The sequence below is a fragment of the Phyllostomus discolor genome, chromosome 13 (genome assembly GCF_004126475.2).
Source record: "Phyllostomus discolor isolate MPI-MPIP mPhyDis1 chromosome 13, mPhyDis1.pri.v3, whole genome shotgun sequence".
NCBI classification, from domain to species: Eukaryota; Metazoa; Chordata; class Mammalia; order Chiroptera; family Phyllostomidae; genus Phyllostomus; species Phyllostomus discolor.
The window spans coordinates 58,502,863-58,513,956 of NC_040915.2; the positions used below are offsets into that span (position 1 = coordinate 58,502,863).

Consider the following 11,094-nt stretch of genomic DNA (forward strand, 5'->3'; position numbering starts at 1 on the left):
GTGTGACCTCTGAACCTCACGACTCCAAACACAGGAAGCCTGTTCCCCCTTCCCTCCCTCACTCAGCACAGCAGTCACCTAGCTGAGCATTCTGGAGATTTCTACACACGTACATTCATGTCACATGAGGTGGTTCTCCATGCTGTCCTGTGCCAACATTTGAGAACATACATGGGTAATTATGCTAGAATACATGCTGATGAAGGAACATGTTGTGTGTTTCTGTTTTGTTTTGTTTTCTTTTTTAAAAAAAGATTTTATGTATTTATTTTTAGACAGGCGAAGGGAGAGAGGGAGAAAGAAAAGGAAACATGAGTGTGTAGTTGTCGCCTGAGCGCCCCCTACCAGAGACCTGGCCCGAAAGCAGGCATGTGCCTTGACTGGAAATCCAACCAGAGACCCTTTGGTTTGCAGGCTGGCACTCAGTCCACTGAGCCACACCAGCCAGGGCCTGTGAGTTTGTGTTTAAAAGTCAGTAGATACAGAGGATAGGAGATTAGACAGGAGGAGTCCCATGCATGGGGGTTGAGGTGGCGTAATCAATGCAGGTGGTTCTTTCAACTCTTCTCTATAGTTTGTGTGACTTCAACATTGTTATATTAATTCTCTTATTCTGTCCAGGATGACGTGTATGTGCCCTACTTCTACTGAGAGCCACTGAGATTTGGCCAAATGTGAGTTGTCACCATGATTTCAAGTTCAATCCTATTTCTTTCCAAAGATCAGAGTAACAGTCACCTTGAACACCATGATGGGAGGGGAGTCCGGGATCTGAAGTAACAGGGAGGTGGGGACTCGGAGGTCTGAGAGCACATGGAGGGCTGTGTGGTGGGTGGAGAGGGCAGGCCAACAGGAAGCCCCTGAGGACAGCTGAGGAGTTGGGGTTCTGTGCAAACAGCAGTGGGGAGACCCTGAGGGTTTTGAGCAGGGGGTGACCTGTCTGAGGTGAAAGAGAAAGATCCCTTGAGTGTCTTGAGAGCACAGCTCCCCAGGTGAGCAGGTGATCTTGGTCAGGGTCACTGACTCTGAGTCCCTGTGAGTCTGGACATGTGGGGACCATGGGGCCGTGGGCACAGGTGAAGCAGAGGTGGATGCGGGCACAGAGGGACGTGCTGGTCTCTGCCTCCAACCGACCAGACAGTCAGCACAGGTGCGAACGCATCTCACCCGAATGGTGTCTTGCTCCTGAAGTGAGACAATGAATAAGAAACTTAAGGTAGGAAGTTTTGTTTAAAATACAAACAAATGTGACATCGCCTAAGAGAGAATCCTAACAAGAAACAGAATACACAGGTATGTAAAACAGTAAGAATAAAAAATGAGAGAAAACAAAGAAGACTAAAGATTAATTTCTAAAATGAATTAGGATGGTGCACTTTCCACTGTTAAATGTGAGCCCTTCAAAAGCCATTCTCTTTAGCAATCACTCAATCAAATCACATCTGTGAAAACTGTGCGTGCATCGCATGACTTGACATCTTTGCTGAATAGGCCTCCTCTGCCCCTGCCCCTGAGTGTGTTCCTGGCAAATGCTCTGTGCAGTCCGGAAGAGCCTTCGAACCAGATGAGTGGCCCTCTGATCTGTGACACTGGACGTGAAGGTCACTGTGCATTTCCCTTTGCCATATGATCACTGGGTGTGAAAATAAATTAATTTGTCATTTACGTACAAGTTTGCACCTCCCACACTTGTGGATTCTTGGGAGTGAGATGCTGCAGTAACCAGTACAGTGTCTCAGAGGCACATGGGAACCAGACCCTGGAGGTGTGAAGATTCAGTGACCTGCCCAACTGCACAAACCAGCCTGAGATTTGGGTCACGTTGGGAGGTGTTGCTACTGCCACCAGCAGGTGGCACTGAGGGACTGTCTTGTGGTGCCCACTAAGCTGCTCATTAGGGACCATTCACGAATAGGAGCCTGGGTCTGGTGGTTGGAACCAGTGCACACTGACGGGGACTGAGCAGCTGTGTCCTCTGGGGCCTGATAATATCCCCTGAGAAGGGGCCTCTGTGATGTCTCAAGGGGTGATTCCCCTCAGGGGTGTCCCAAGGGGTGAAGTCAGCCTCCATCTGCCTCGATTTGAGTGTGAGCTGAACTCCAGCACCAGGGCTCAGGGAGGGGCTGGGCAGTCCCTGGATGGACACACATTTGCATGGGCAGCCCCTCCCCTGGCAGAGGGTGGGGACAAAAGGAGTCCTGGGCAGCCCAGCCCCACTGTGGGCTCAGGGGCCATGTGCACCATGGCCTGGACTCCTCTCCTCCTCGTGCTCGTCTCTCACTGCACAGGTAGGGACAGGCCTCGGGGACCAGGGCTCAGTTGCCAAGTTTATTCTCTTCGTGCTCCATCTCCTGAGAAGGTTCCCCTGGTTCTGCCCCATCACTGACAAGTGTCTGTGTCTGCAGGTTCCCTCTCTCAGCCTGTGCTGACTCAGCCATCCTCTCTGTCTGCATCTCCGGGAGCAACAGCCAGACTCACCTGCACCTTTAGCAGTGGCTTCAGTGTTGGTGGCTACTACATAAACTGGTTCCAGCAGAATCCAGGGAGCCCTCCCCGGTATCTCCTGGCGTATAAATCAGACTCAGAGAAGCACCAGGGCTCTGGGGTCCCCAGCCGCTTCTCTGGATCCAAAGACACCTCGGCCAATGCAGGGCTCCTGCTCATCTCTGGGCTGCAGCCTGAGGACGAGGCCGACTATTACTGTGCTACAGCTCATGGCAGTGGGAGCAGCTTAACTTACTCACAGTGGCTCAGATGCTGAGGAAGTGAGACAGAAACCCCTGGGCCCAGAGGTTATGCTCTGAGCCTCAGTGAAGCTTCTGAGGGGGCCTCTGCAAGGTGGGCCCCTCTGCAGTCAGAGACATCCATGGAAGGGGGCGGAGCAGCACACAGTCATGAGTGAGAGCACGGGGCGTCCCTGGTCACTCACACTGAAGGGGTGACAAAGCCTGACTCAGTGTATTCACAGTGTTGGAGTAAATTTGAATAAGAACAATAGTTTTAAGTAAAAATGCATTTCTTTCTTCCTGTTGTGTCTTGTTTTGCAGTCAGAACTCCTCATTTCTGACACTCAGGTCACCAAATGTGGGGCATTTTGTTTACAATGAGCAAATCCCCTGTGACAGCAGCTGGATGTCCCACCACACAACTCAGCTCCCACACGACTGCCTGGAGATGGTGTCGGGTTCGCAGTGAAGGGCTCCGTCCCACAGGACTGCCCGCTCTGCAGGTGACAGTCACAAGGAGGACGTGCCCAGGTCTCATACCACTTCTTGTCTTTAACTCAGAGGCTCCCAGGGTCCCTGTTGTGGATTAAATTAGTTTGCTGACTCCACCTGAGCCCGTCTCCCTCCTCAACACTGCGGGGCAGTTCTGAAAATTCCACGCTTGGAACCGTTCCTCTGCCTGTGAGTGAGCTGTCCGCACCCAGGAGCCCACCCAGAGCCACCTCTTTAGAACAAAAGGCTACATGTCACCCAGGAAATCTGAGGGGTTCAGGAGTTCTGTGTTAAGGCAAAGGGACTGAAACCAATATAGATTTTCTGTTCCCTCACAAACTGTGTCTGCAACTACAAAGGATGAGCAGTCACTGTCACCCCCCCAATTAAGGCCGTGATGTGCGAGTACTGTGTTACTCATGACGCATCACACTGACACGCTAATGTCCACCCTGGTCACAGACGGACTTTTCTCCTTCTCTCAACACACCTGGGACCGCTGGTCAGAACCCCGGCAGACGCGCACTGACCAGGCCCCGCCACCGCCCTCCCCTCTCTGGCCCTTGCTCCTCTGCTGCCCCCTCTCCCCTCTTCCCTCCTCCTCTGGCTTCTTAGGATTAACTGCATCTCCACGCGAGGGTTTCTGAGAAAAGTGAGAAGTCCTTTCTGTGGGTGTCACTCCCCAGGGCTGGGTCTCTAGGGAGGGGAATGAACAGAAATAAATCCACGTGTAGTCCCTCCACAATCTCATTTCCGAGCTGCTCCCCAAGCTGCAGCTGTCCACCCCCCACCACCCACTGTCAGTCTCATTCACGTGACAACACGATCCTTGATTGTCCTGAAAACGAAGTGTGTGTTTAACGGTGGAGTCTGAGCCCACAGGGGTGGCTGAGGTGCTGGTGTTTCCTGCTGCAGAGTTACTGAGGCCTCACACGCCCCGCTCTTCACAGGCATGTCCAGTGTGTCCTTGTCCCCGAGAACACGCGTTTCCTGAGAACATCAGGCTGAACTCGGCCACACACTCATTTGACTGGAGATGTCCCAGGCCTCAGTCCTTTTCCCAAATAAATGGGAACACTCTGTCCTGGTCACCCCCAGGGAGGCACCAGGGACCACAGGGCACTGTGTGGTGGGTGGTGGTGTCAGGAGAAAACAAGGGGCTGTGTGCACTCCTGTCCTGGGCTCCCCGAGTCCTGGGACCCCACGGCTGAGGACGCTGGGCCTGTGGGCGGGAGGTGCCCAGATTTCCCGCCCCCACAGGACCTGGGCTCTCGTGAGGGGCAATGGTGACCAGAGCTGATCTGCTCCAAATGCCTCCTTTCCCCTCAGATTCATCCTGGCCCCAAGGAAGCAGCCTTCCACACCCTGGTCTCCTTAGTGCTGGGAGCCAGGCCCTGAAGGGTCACACAGAGAACCTGCCCCAAGGACAGGTTTCCTCAGAGAACCCCCTCAGGGGGGGAGAGGATGTCAGATGACAGGAGGCCACTTGTCCTCAGGCTCAGACACTGAGCGAGAGGCTCCCGGAGGGTGTTGGGGCAAAGTGTTTCTGTCTGTCTGTCACACACACACACACACACACACACACAAATACACACACCCCTCCTCTCTGAGTGTATCTTCTTCTGGACTCTGCATTTCTTAGGCTTCTCTGTTTCTCTAGGAGTCAGGGTTCAACCACTGCTGACCCAGGGTCCTCAGGGTCAGAGTGTGCAGGAGGCAGAATCTTCATCATCGGGAAACAGCAGTGACATGAGTGTCCCTGGTCCTGTTGTCAGGGCAGCTGGGAAACGCCCTGAACCCCGATCCCTGGGCTGGACGTGGTGTTGCCTGTGTGTGGACTGAAGGTTGCTCTGTCCCCCCATCACTCAGGTTATCCCGACTGTGCAGACCAGACCTTCTCAGACGAGGCCCCTTCACGCCTTTCAGAAGAGGCCAGGGCCTTCCCTCTTATGCTCCGACCAGTTCCGTGTCCACCAGTGAGTGAGGCCCCGGTTTCCCACTACAGTGGTTCAGGACTGATGCTGAGAGGACTGGGTGACCCCCAGACAGGTGAGGAAGACCTGCCCACCCAGGCCCTGAGCTTCGGGCCCCACGCCCCTGTGACCGTCTGGGTCTGCACCTGTCACCCAATGCCTCTGACTGTCGTGTCCCTCACCTGGCTTCTGATGCTTCTCATCTCCTGTGCTTTCTGAACCTCTTGTTTTTCACCTCTCTGTCCAGGGTAACAGAAGGTATCTGCAAGCAAGGGACCCCTGTAGCAGGGACAAAGGGGTAAGGAGATTGAAGCAGAATCATCGAAGTGAGACTCAATGAGGTCTGGCTGCTCCATGGGTGCTCCCCCTTGCCCACCTCCCCACACAGAGATCAGTCCTGGGTGTCAGGGGAGCGAGCCCTGGAGAGCACAGGGTCCCTTCTCTCTGGGGCCAGGCGTCCTGTGGGCTGTGACTCCAGACCCTGCAGTGTGTGTCACTCTGGGCTGTGTGTGAGGCCTGGTGCTCACTTGGGGCTCGTCAGAGGTCATCATAGCCTGAACATGTGTTCTGAGCTTCATTATTGCATCTCCTGGGGACCTGAGCAACGTGGGCAGATGCTGTGGAAACTGGATCCAGCAGATCCTGGGCTGTGATGATGGAGGGTCCTTGTTCACAGGCTCATAGCCAATCCTCAGCCTCCTTCCTGGAAGCTCTGGGTGCTGCTGGAGCTCATGGGCACCAGACAGACCCTCCCCTGTGCTGCCAGCCAGCCCCTCACATCCCTGCCCTGCTTGTGTCTGAGACTCGGCTGTCACACTCACTCACCACGCCCCCACCACACACACAGAGTGAAGAGGGACCCTGGGTGGGTGTGGCCCAGGGCAGCCCTTCCTCACCCAGAGCAGTGGGACCCTGGTGACCTTCACAGAGCCCTGACTCCTGCGTCAGTGCTTGTGGGTGAAGGCCAAGCAGCCTCACGTTCCTGAGGAAAATTAGGGTCTAGGTCATCCTGCGACATTCCTGCGTCCTTAGGAGTCCCAGGTTTCTGTGGCCTCACCTGGTGCAGGTACAGCTGAGACTCAGGAGGAGGGAAAGGCCCATCTTCTTCACCCACAGTCACGAGCGCCCCCTGCAGGCCTGGATGCATGCTGGCCCTGCTCTGAGGGAGAGGGAGCATCCTGGAACCAGGGCAAAGGGGAAGGCTTGCACCACACGTCTGACCTGCACCGTGTGGCTGTGCTCTGACACGGTCAGACTGACCACAGTACAAAATGCTGTGGACAGGTACTGATTGTGTTCCATGCGAGGTTTTCCCTCCATCTCCTGCCATTAGACTCTGAGGCTCAGAGAGTGTGAATCACTCACATGGGATCCCCACAAGCTGGGCCCCCATGGACTGGGGCTCAGTCCCACCGGACCCCAGGGAGCAGATTGTCACCCCAGGGCAGAGGATGACCCAGGACACGATCTGACCAGCTCCCCCTGGGTGGACACACTGTCCCCTCGACTTGGGTTTCATGAACTTCATTGTGATGACACTTTCAACTCTTACACTTTTCATCTGCAGCCACCTCGTGTGTCACAGGTGAGAGGGATCTGAGCCTTTTATGTCAAGGGCTGTTAGGAAGATGGTATAACTCAGAACTGTAGAAAGAGAAGAGTAGGAGGCCCAGCTCAGCTGCACTCAGGAAGTCCCTAACACAGGGATCTGCATGGCAGCTGTGCTGGAAGGACCTGACGGTGTCCCAGGACAAAGACACAATGTGTGTAGTGTCCCCCACAGGGCTGTCATATAACAGTCTGGTCAGGCCTGGGGGACCCAGACACCACGGCCGTTTATGCTGCCTCACACGGAAATGTTTGGGGGAAGGTGGCAGGTGCAGAGTCTCAGCAAACGGTGTCAGTCAGAGCCAGTTGTGCAGCTGCTCTGGGAGCTGAGAGAGGGAGGGACAGTTTTCCTTAATCATTCATTGTCCCTGCTCATGCTGCAGTCCAGGCCGTGTGCACTCAGGGGACACCCCATGCCCGAATCAGGTGCCCTGGGCCCTCCCTCCTCCACCCTCCCACGGGCTGTCCTGTTGAAGATGACAAACCCACCCTGTAGAGTCCCCACCTTCAGCCCCGGGCTCATCTCAGGACTGCGGGTCCTGTCTGCCCTTGGGAGGGCAGCTTCAGGGTCGGTCCTCTGGCCCCACCCACAGCCCCTCCAGTGCTGTCCCCCTGACCTTCGGGCTGCAGCCAGAGGCCGAGGCCGACTCCCTTCTTCTCTCTCATGATAGTGGCTGCAAGCTCACAGTGCCCCAGACTCCCGGGGATGTGACAGCAAAACTCACCCGGGGATGTGACAGGGCCTCCCTGTCCTGGGTCTGCCCTCCCTGGTCCCCAGTGTGGAGGGCTGACAAAGACCCCTTGAGTGCTTGGAAGGCACAGAGCCCAAGGTGAGCAAGTGCTCCTGGTCCTGGCTATTGACTAAGAGACCCTGTGAGAGAGACATGTGGGGGCCGCGGCCTGTGGGCCCAGGTGAAGCAGAGCCGGATGTGGGGCACTGTGAGGTAGTGATGCTTTGTGGATCGAATTAATTGCCCCACATTCAGCAGCACATCTTCCAACAGGTCACAACCTCACTTTCATCTTGCTACTAAAAGAGACAACGAATAAGAAAATGACACTAGGAAAAGTACTGTTTAAAACACATACATTTTTAGGCCACCTAAGACTAAATTGTAGAAAAAACAACAACAGAGATATGCAGAATGCCAAGAACAAATATGAGGAAACTACAAATAAAGGTTAATTCCTAAAATGAATTAGTGTGCTACACTTTTCACTATTAAATGTGAAGCCTTTCAAAGCCGTTTTCTTTACCAATCATTCAGTCAAGTCAGATCTATGAAACCGTACTTGCATCCCATGAATCGAAATGCTTGCTGAGTCGGCCTCCTCTGCACATGCTTCTGTGCATGTGCAGCGGAAACGTCTTTGAGAATCCCGCACAACTACCTCAGACCAGATGAATGGTTCCCTGGTCTGTGACATTGGACATGCAGGCCGCGTTGCATTTACTTTTGGACATCTTCACTGGAGGTGAAGCAAATTAATTAGCCATAACAGTGCATGTTTGCACCTCCCAGAGCACCAGACCCCTGGGGTGAGATGCTATAGTAACCACCAGTTCAGTAACCATCAGAGTCACAGTGTCTGGGAGGCTGACGCTGGATGTGTGAATAGAGTCAGTGACCTGCTGAGCTGCAGAGACCAGCTGGGCTCCTGGACCTTGGGCCATGGGGGGAGGTTTTGTCACTGCTACCAGCAGGGGGCGCTGTGGGACTGCCCTGGGGGCATCTATCAAGCTGCTCATCAGGGACCATTCACTCCTAGGAGGATGGGTCTGGGGTCTGGGCCTTGAGCTCACAGATGGGCACCCAACAGCTGTGTCCGCTCTGGGATGGAGGAGTCACCTGAGCAGGGTTCTTTTTGTTGTCTCAGGATGTACTTCCCCACAAGGTGCTCCCAAAAGGTGAAAGCAACCTTTATCCCTCTGTCTGGGTGTGAGCTGAGCTCCAGCACCAGGGCTCAGGGAGGGTCTGGGCAGCCCCTGGATGAACACACATTTGCATAGATGGCCCCTCCCCTGGCAGAGGGTGGGGATAATAGGAGGCCTGGGCGGGCTAGCCCCACTGTGGGCTCAGGGGCTGTGTGCACCATGGCCTGGACCCCTCTCCTCCTCGTGCTCCTCTCTCACTGCACAGGTAGGGACAGGCCTCTGTTCCCAAGGTTACTCTCTTTATGTTCTATCTCCTGAGTAATTCTTCTTGTTCCTGCCACATCAGTGAGAAGTGTCTGTGTTTCTCCAGGTTCCTTCTCCCAACCTGTGGTGACTCAGCCGCCCTCCATCTCTGCATCTCCGGGAGCCACAGCCAGACTCACCTGCACCCTGAGCAGTGACATCAGTGTTGGAAACTGTTATATCCTGGTACCAGCAGAAGCCAGGGATCCCTCCCCGGTATCTCCTGAGATTTAAACCAGATTCTGATAAGCACCAGGGCTCCGGGGTCCCCAACTGATTCTCTGGATCCAAAGATGCCTCAGCCAATGCATGGCTACTGCACATCTGTGGGCTGCAGCCTGAGGACGGGGCCAACTATTACTGTGCTGTATTTCATGGCAGTTGGAGCGGCTACAGTTACTCACAGTGACTCAGATGACGAGGAAGTGAGACAGAAATCTCTGGGCCCAGAGGTTATGCTCTGAGCCTCATGGGAGCTCCTGTGGGGGCCTCTGCAAGGTGGGCTCCTCTGCAGTCAGAAACATCCGTGGAAGGGGACAGAGCAGCACATAGTCATGAGTGAGAGCACAGGGCGTCCCCAGGTCCCTCTCGCTGAGGGGGTGACAAAGCCCGACTGACCATCTGCATAGTGGGTGGAGTAAATTTTAACAAGAATAATATTTTTATGTAAAAGTCTCAGTCTTTCATCCTGTTGTCTTGTTTTGTAGTTAGGATCCTTCACTTCTGACACATCTGGTCACCAAATATGGGGGCATTTTTCTTCACAACCAGTGATTCTCTGTGACAGCAGCTGGACGTCCCACCACACAACTGCCTGGAGATGGTGTCTGGTCCCCAGTGAAGGGCTCTGTCCCACGGGACTGCCTGCTCCTCAGCTGCCAGTCACAAGTAGGGAGCCTGCAAGTCTCGTACGACTATTTGGCTGTAACTTGAAGGCTCCCAGGGTCCCTCATTTAGTTTCAGTTAGTTTGCTGACTCCACCTGAGCCCTTCTGCCTTCTCAAGGACATGGGGGACAGGTCTGTGAATTCCAAGTTTCCAGTCATCCCTGTGTGTTTTGTGTGAGCCGTCCGCACCCAGGAGCCCACTTAGAGTCACCTCATTAGAACGAAAGGAACACCTGTCACAGAGGATATTTTATGGTGAGGTGTTCTGTGTGAGGAACCAGGGGCAGAGACCAATATAAATTCTCTATTATCTCACAGCACTGTGTCTGCAACTACAAATCATGACCCTGACAGTCATTGTTACTGAAATCAATGTTGTAATTCAGAATCTTGTGTTACTTCTGGAACAACCCCAGAGTCCCAGGCTCTTCAGCGTGACCCTGGACACTGGGCCCTTGGGCGCCCTCCATGACTGGTGACCTCATGACTGTCAGTGGTTCTCCTGAGCCCACAGGCACTGACTGTCCCCCTGTCCTCTCGCACTTCCCTGGGCTCCCCAGCCATCCAGGCTGTGGGCTGGGCTGTGGGGCATCAGGAGCAGGAAGTCCTCATTTTGTGCCCATGTCTCCTCCCCCATGAAGCTGCTGGTGAACCCAGACCCCAGGTGAGCTTCTCCTTCACAGGAAGCAGCTGACACATGGTGGGTGATCTTGGCAACCATGCCAAAGCCTCCTAGATAGAGCTGCCACTTTTGTGACCTGGAAGAGTAATGAGGGGCCACCTGGGGTTTGAACCTCATTCTCTGAATTGAATGTTGTGAAAGAACCTTGTTGATCCCTCAGGGGTCCAGCCCCAGAGACACTGATGATCATCGTCATGGAGATGAGCACAACCAATGCCACAATGATGTCCTGTTCCTTGGGGAAATGTGACAAATCTGCCCTCCATGCCCTGTTTGGTTCATGAGTCCCCTGTCCCTGCCAGTGACCAACACCAGCTCAGGAGTTTGCTCCTGTTGTCATTTGTGCTATTGAATAAAAACATTTCATTCTCACAATTCTTTCTTTGTGGAGTCAAGGAAAATGTCTCTGTTTGAGGATATGGTTTTTCTAATGCAAAGAGAAGTGCTTTGCTGCCAGAGCAAAAAAGCCCCACAGTTCTGAGAGGGGGCAGGAGAGGCCTATGAGCAGCATGTGTGACCCCAGACCCCGGCGGCCTTTTGCGCTGCTG

At 54.2% G+C, this 11,094-nt stretch overlaps 1 long non-coding RNA gene and 1 gene segment (V, D, J or C); both read left to right on the forward strand.

Moving 5' to 3' along the window:
• Positions 1-2,234: 2,234 nt before the first annotated feature.
• On the forward strand, positions 2,235-2,776 carry LOC114509424. The segment is given in 2 exon segments: positions 2,235-2,288; positions 2,406-2,776. Coding segments are annotated over 2 exon segments (402 nt in total).
• Positions 2,777-8,855: 6,079 nt separating this feature from the next.
• Positions 8,856-9,155, forward strand: LOC118497945. Its single transcript, XR_004900465.1, has 2 exons — positions 8,856-8,940; positions 9,046-9,155. It is a non-coding gene; the product is annotated as an uncharacterized LOC118497945 (long non-coding RNA).
• Positions 9,156-11,094: the final 1,939 nt, after the last annotated feature.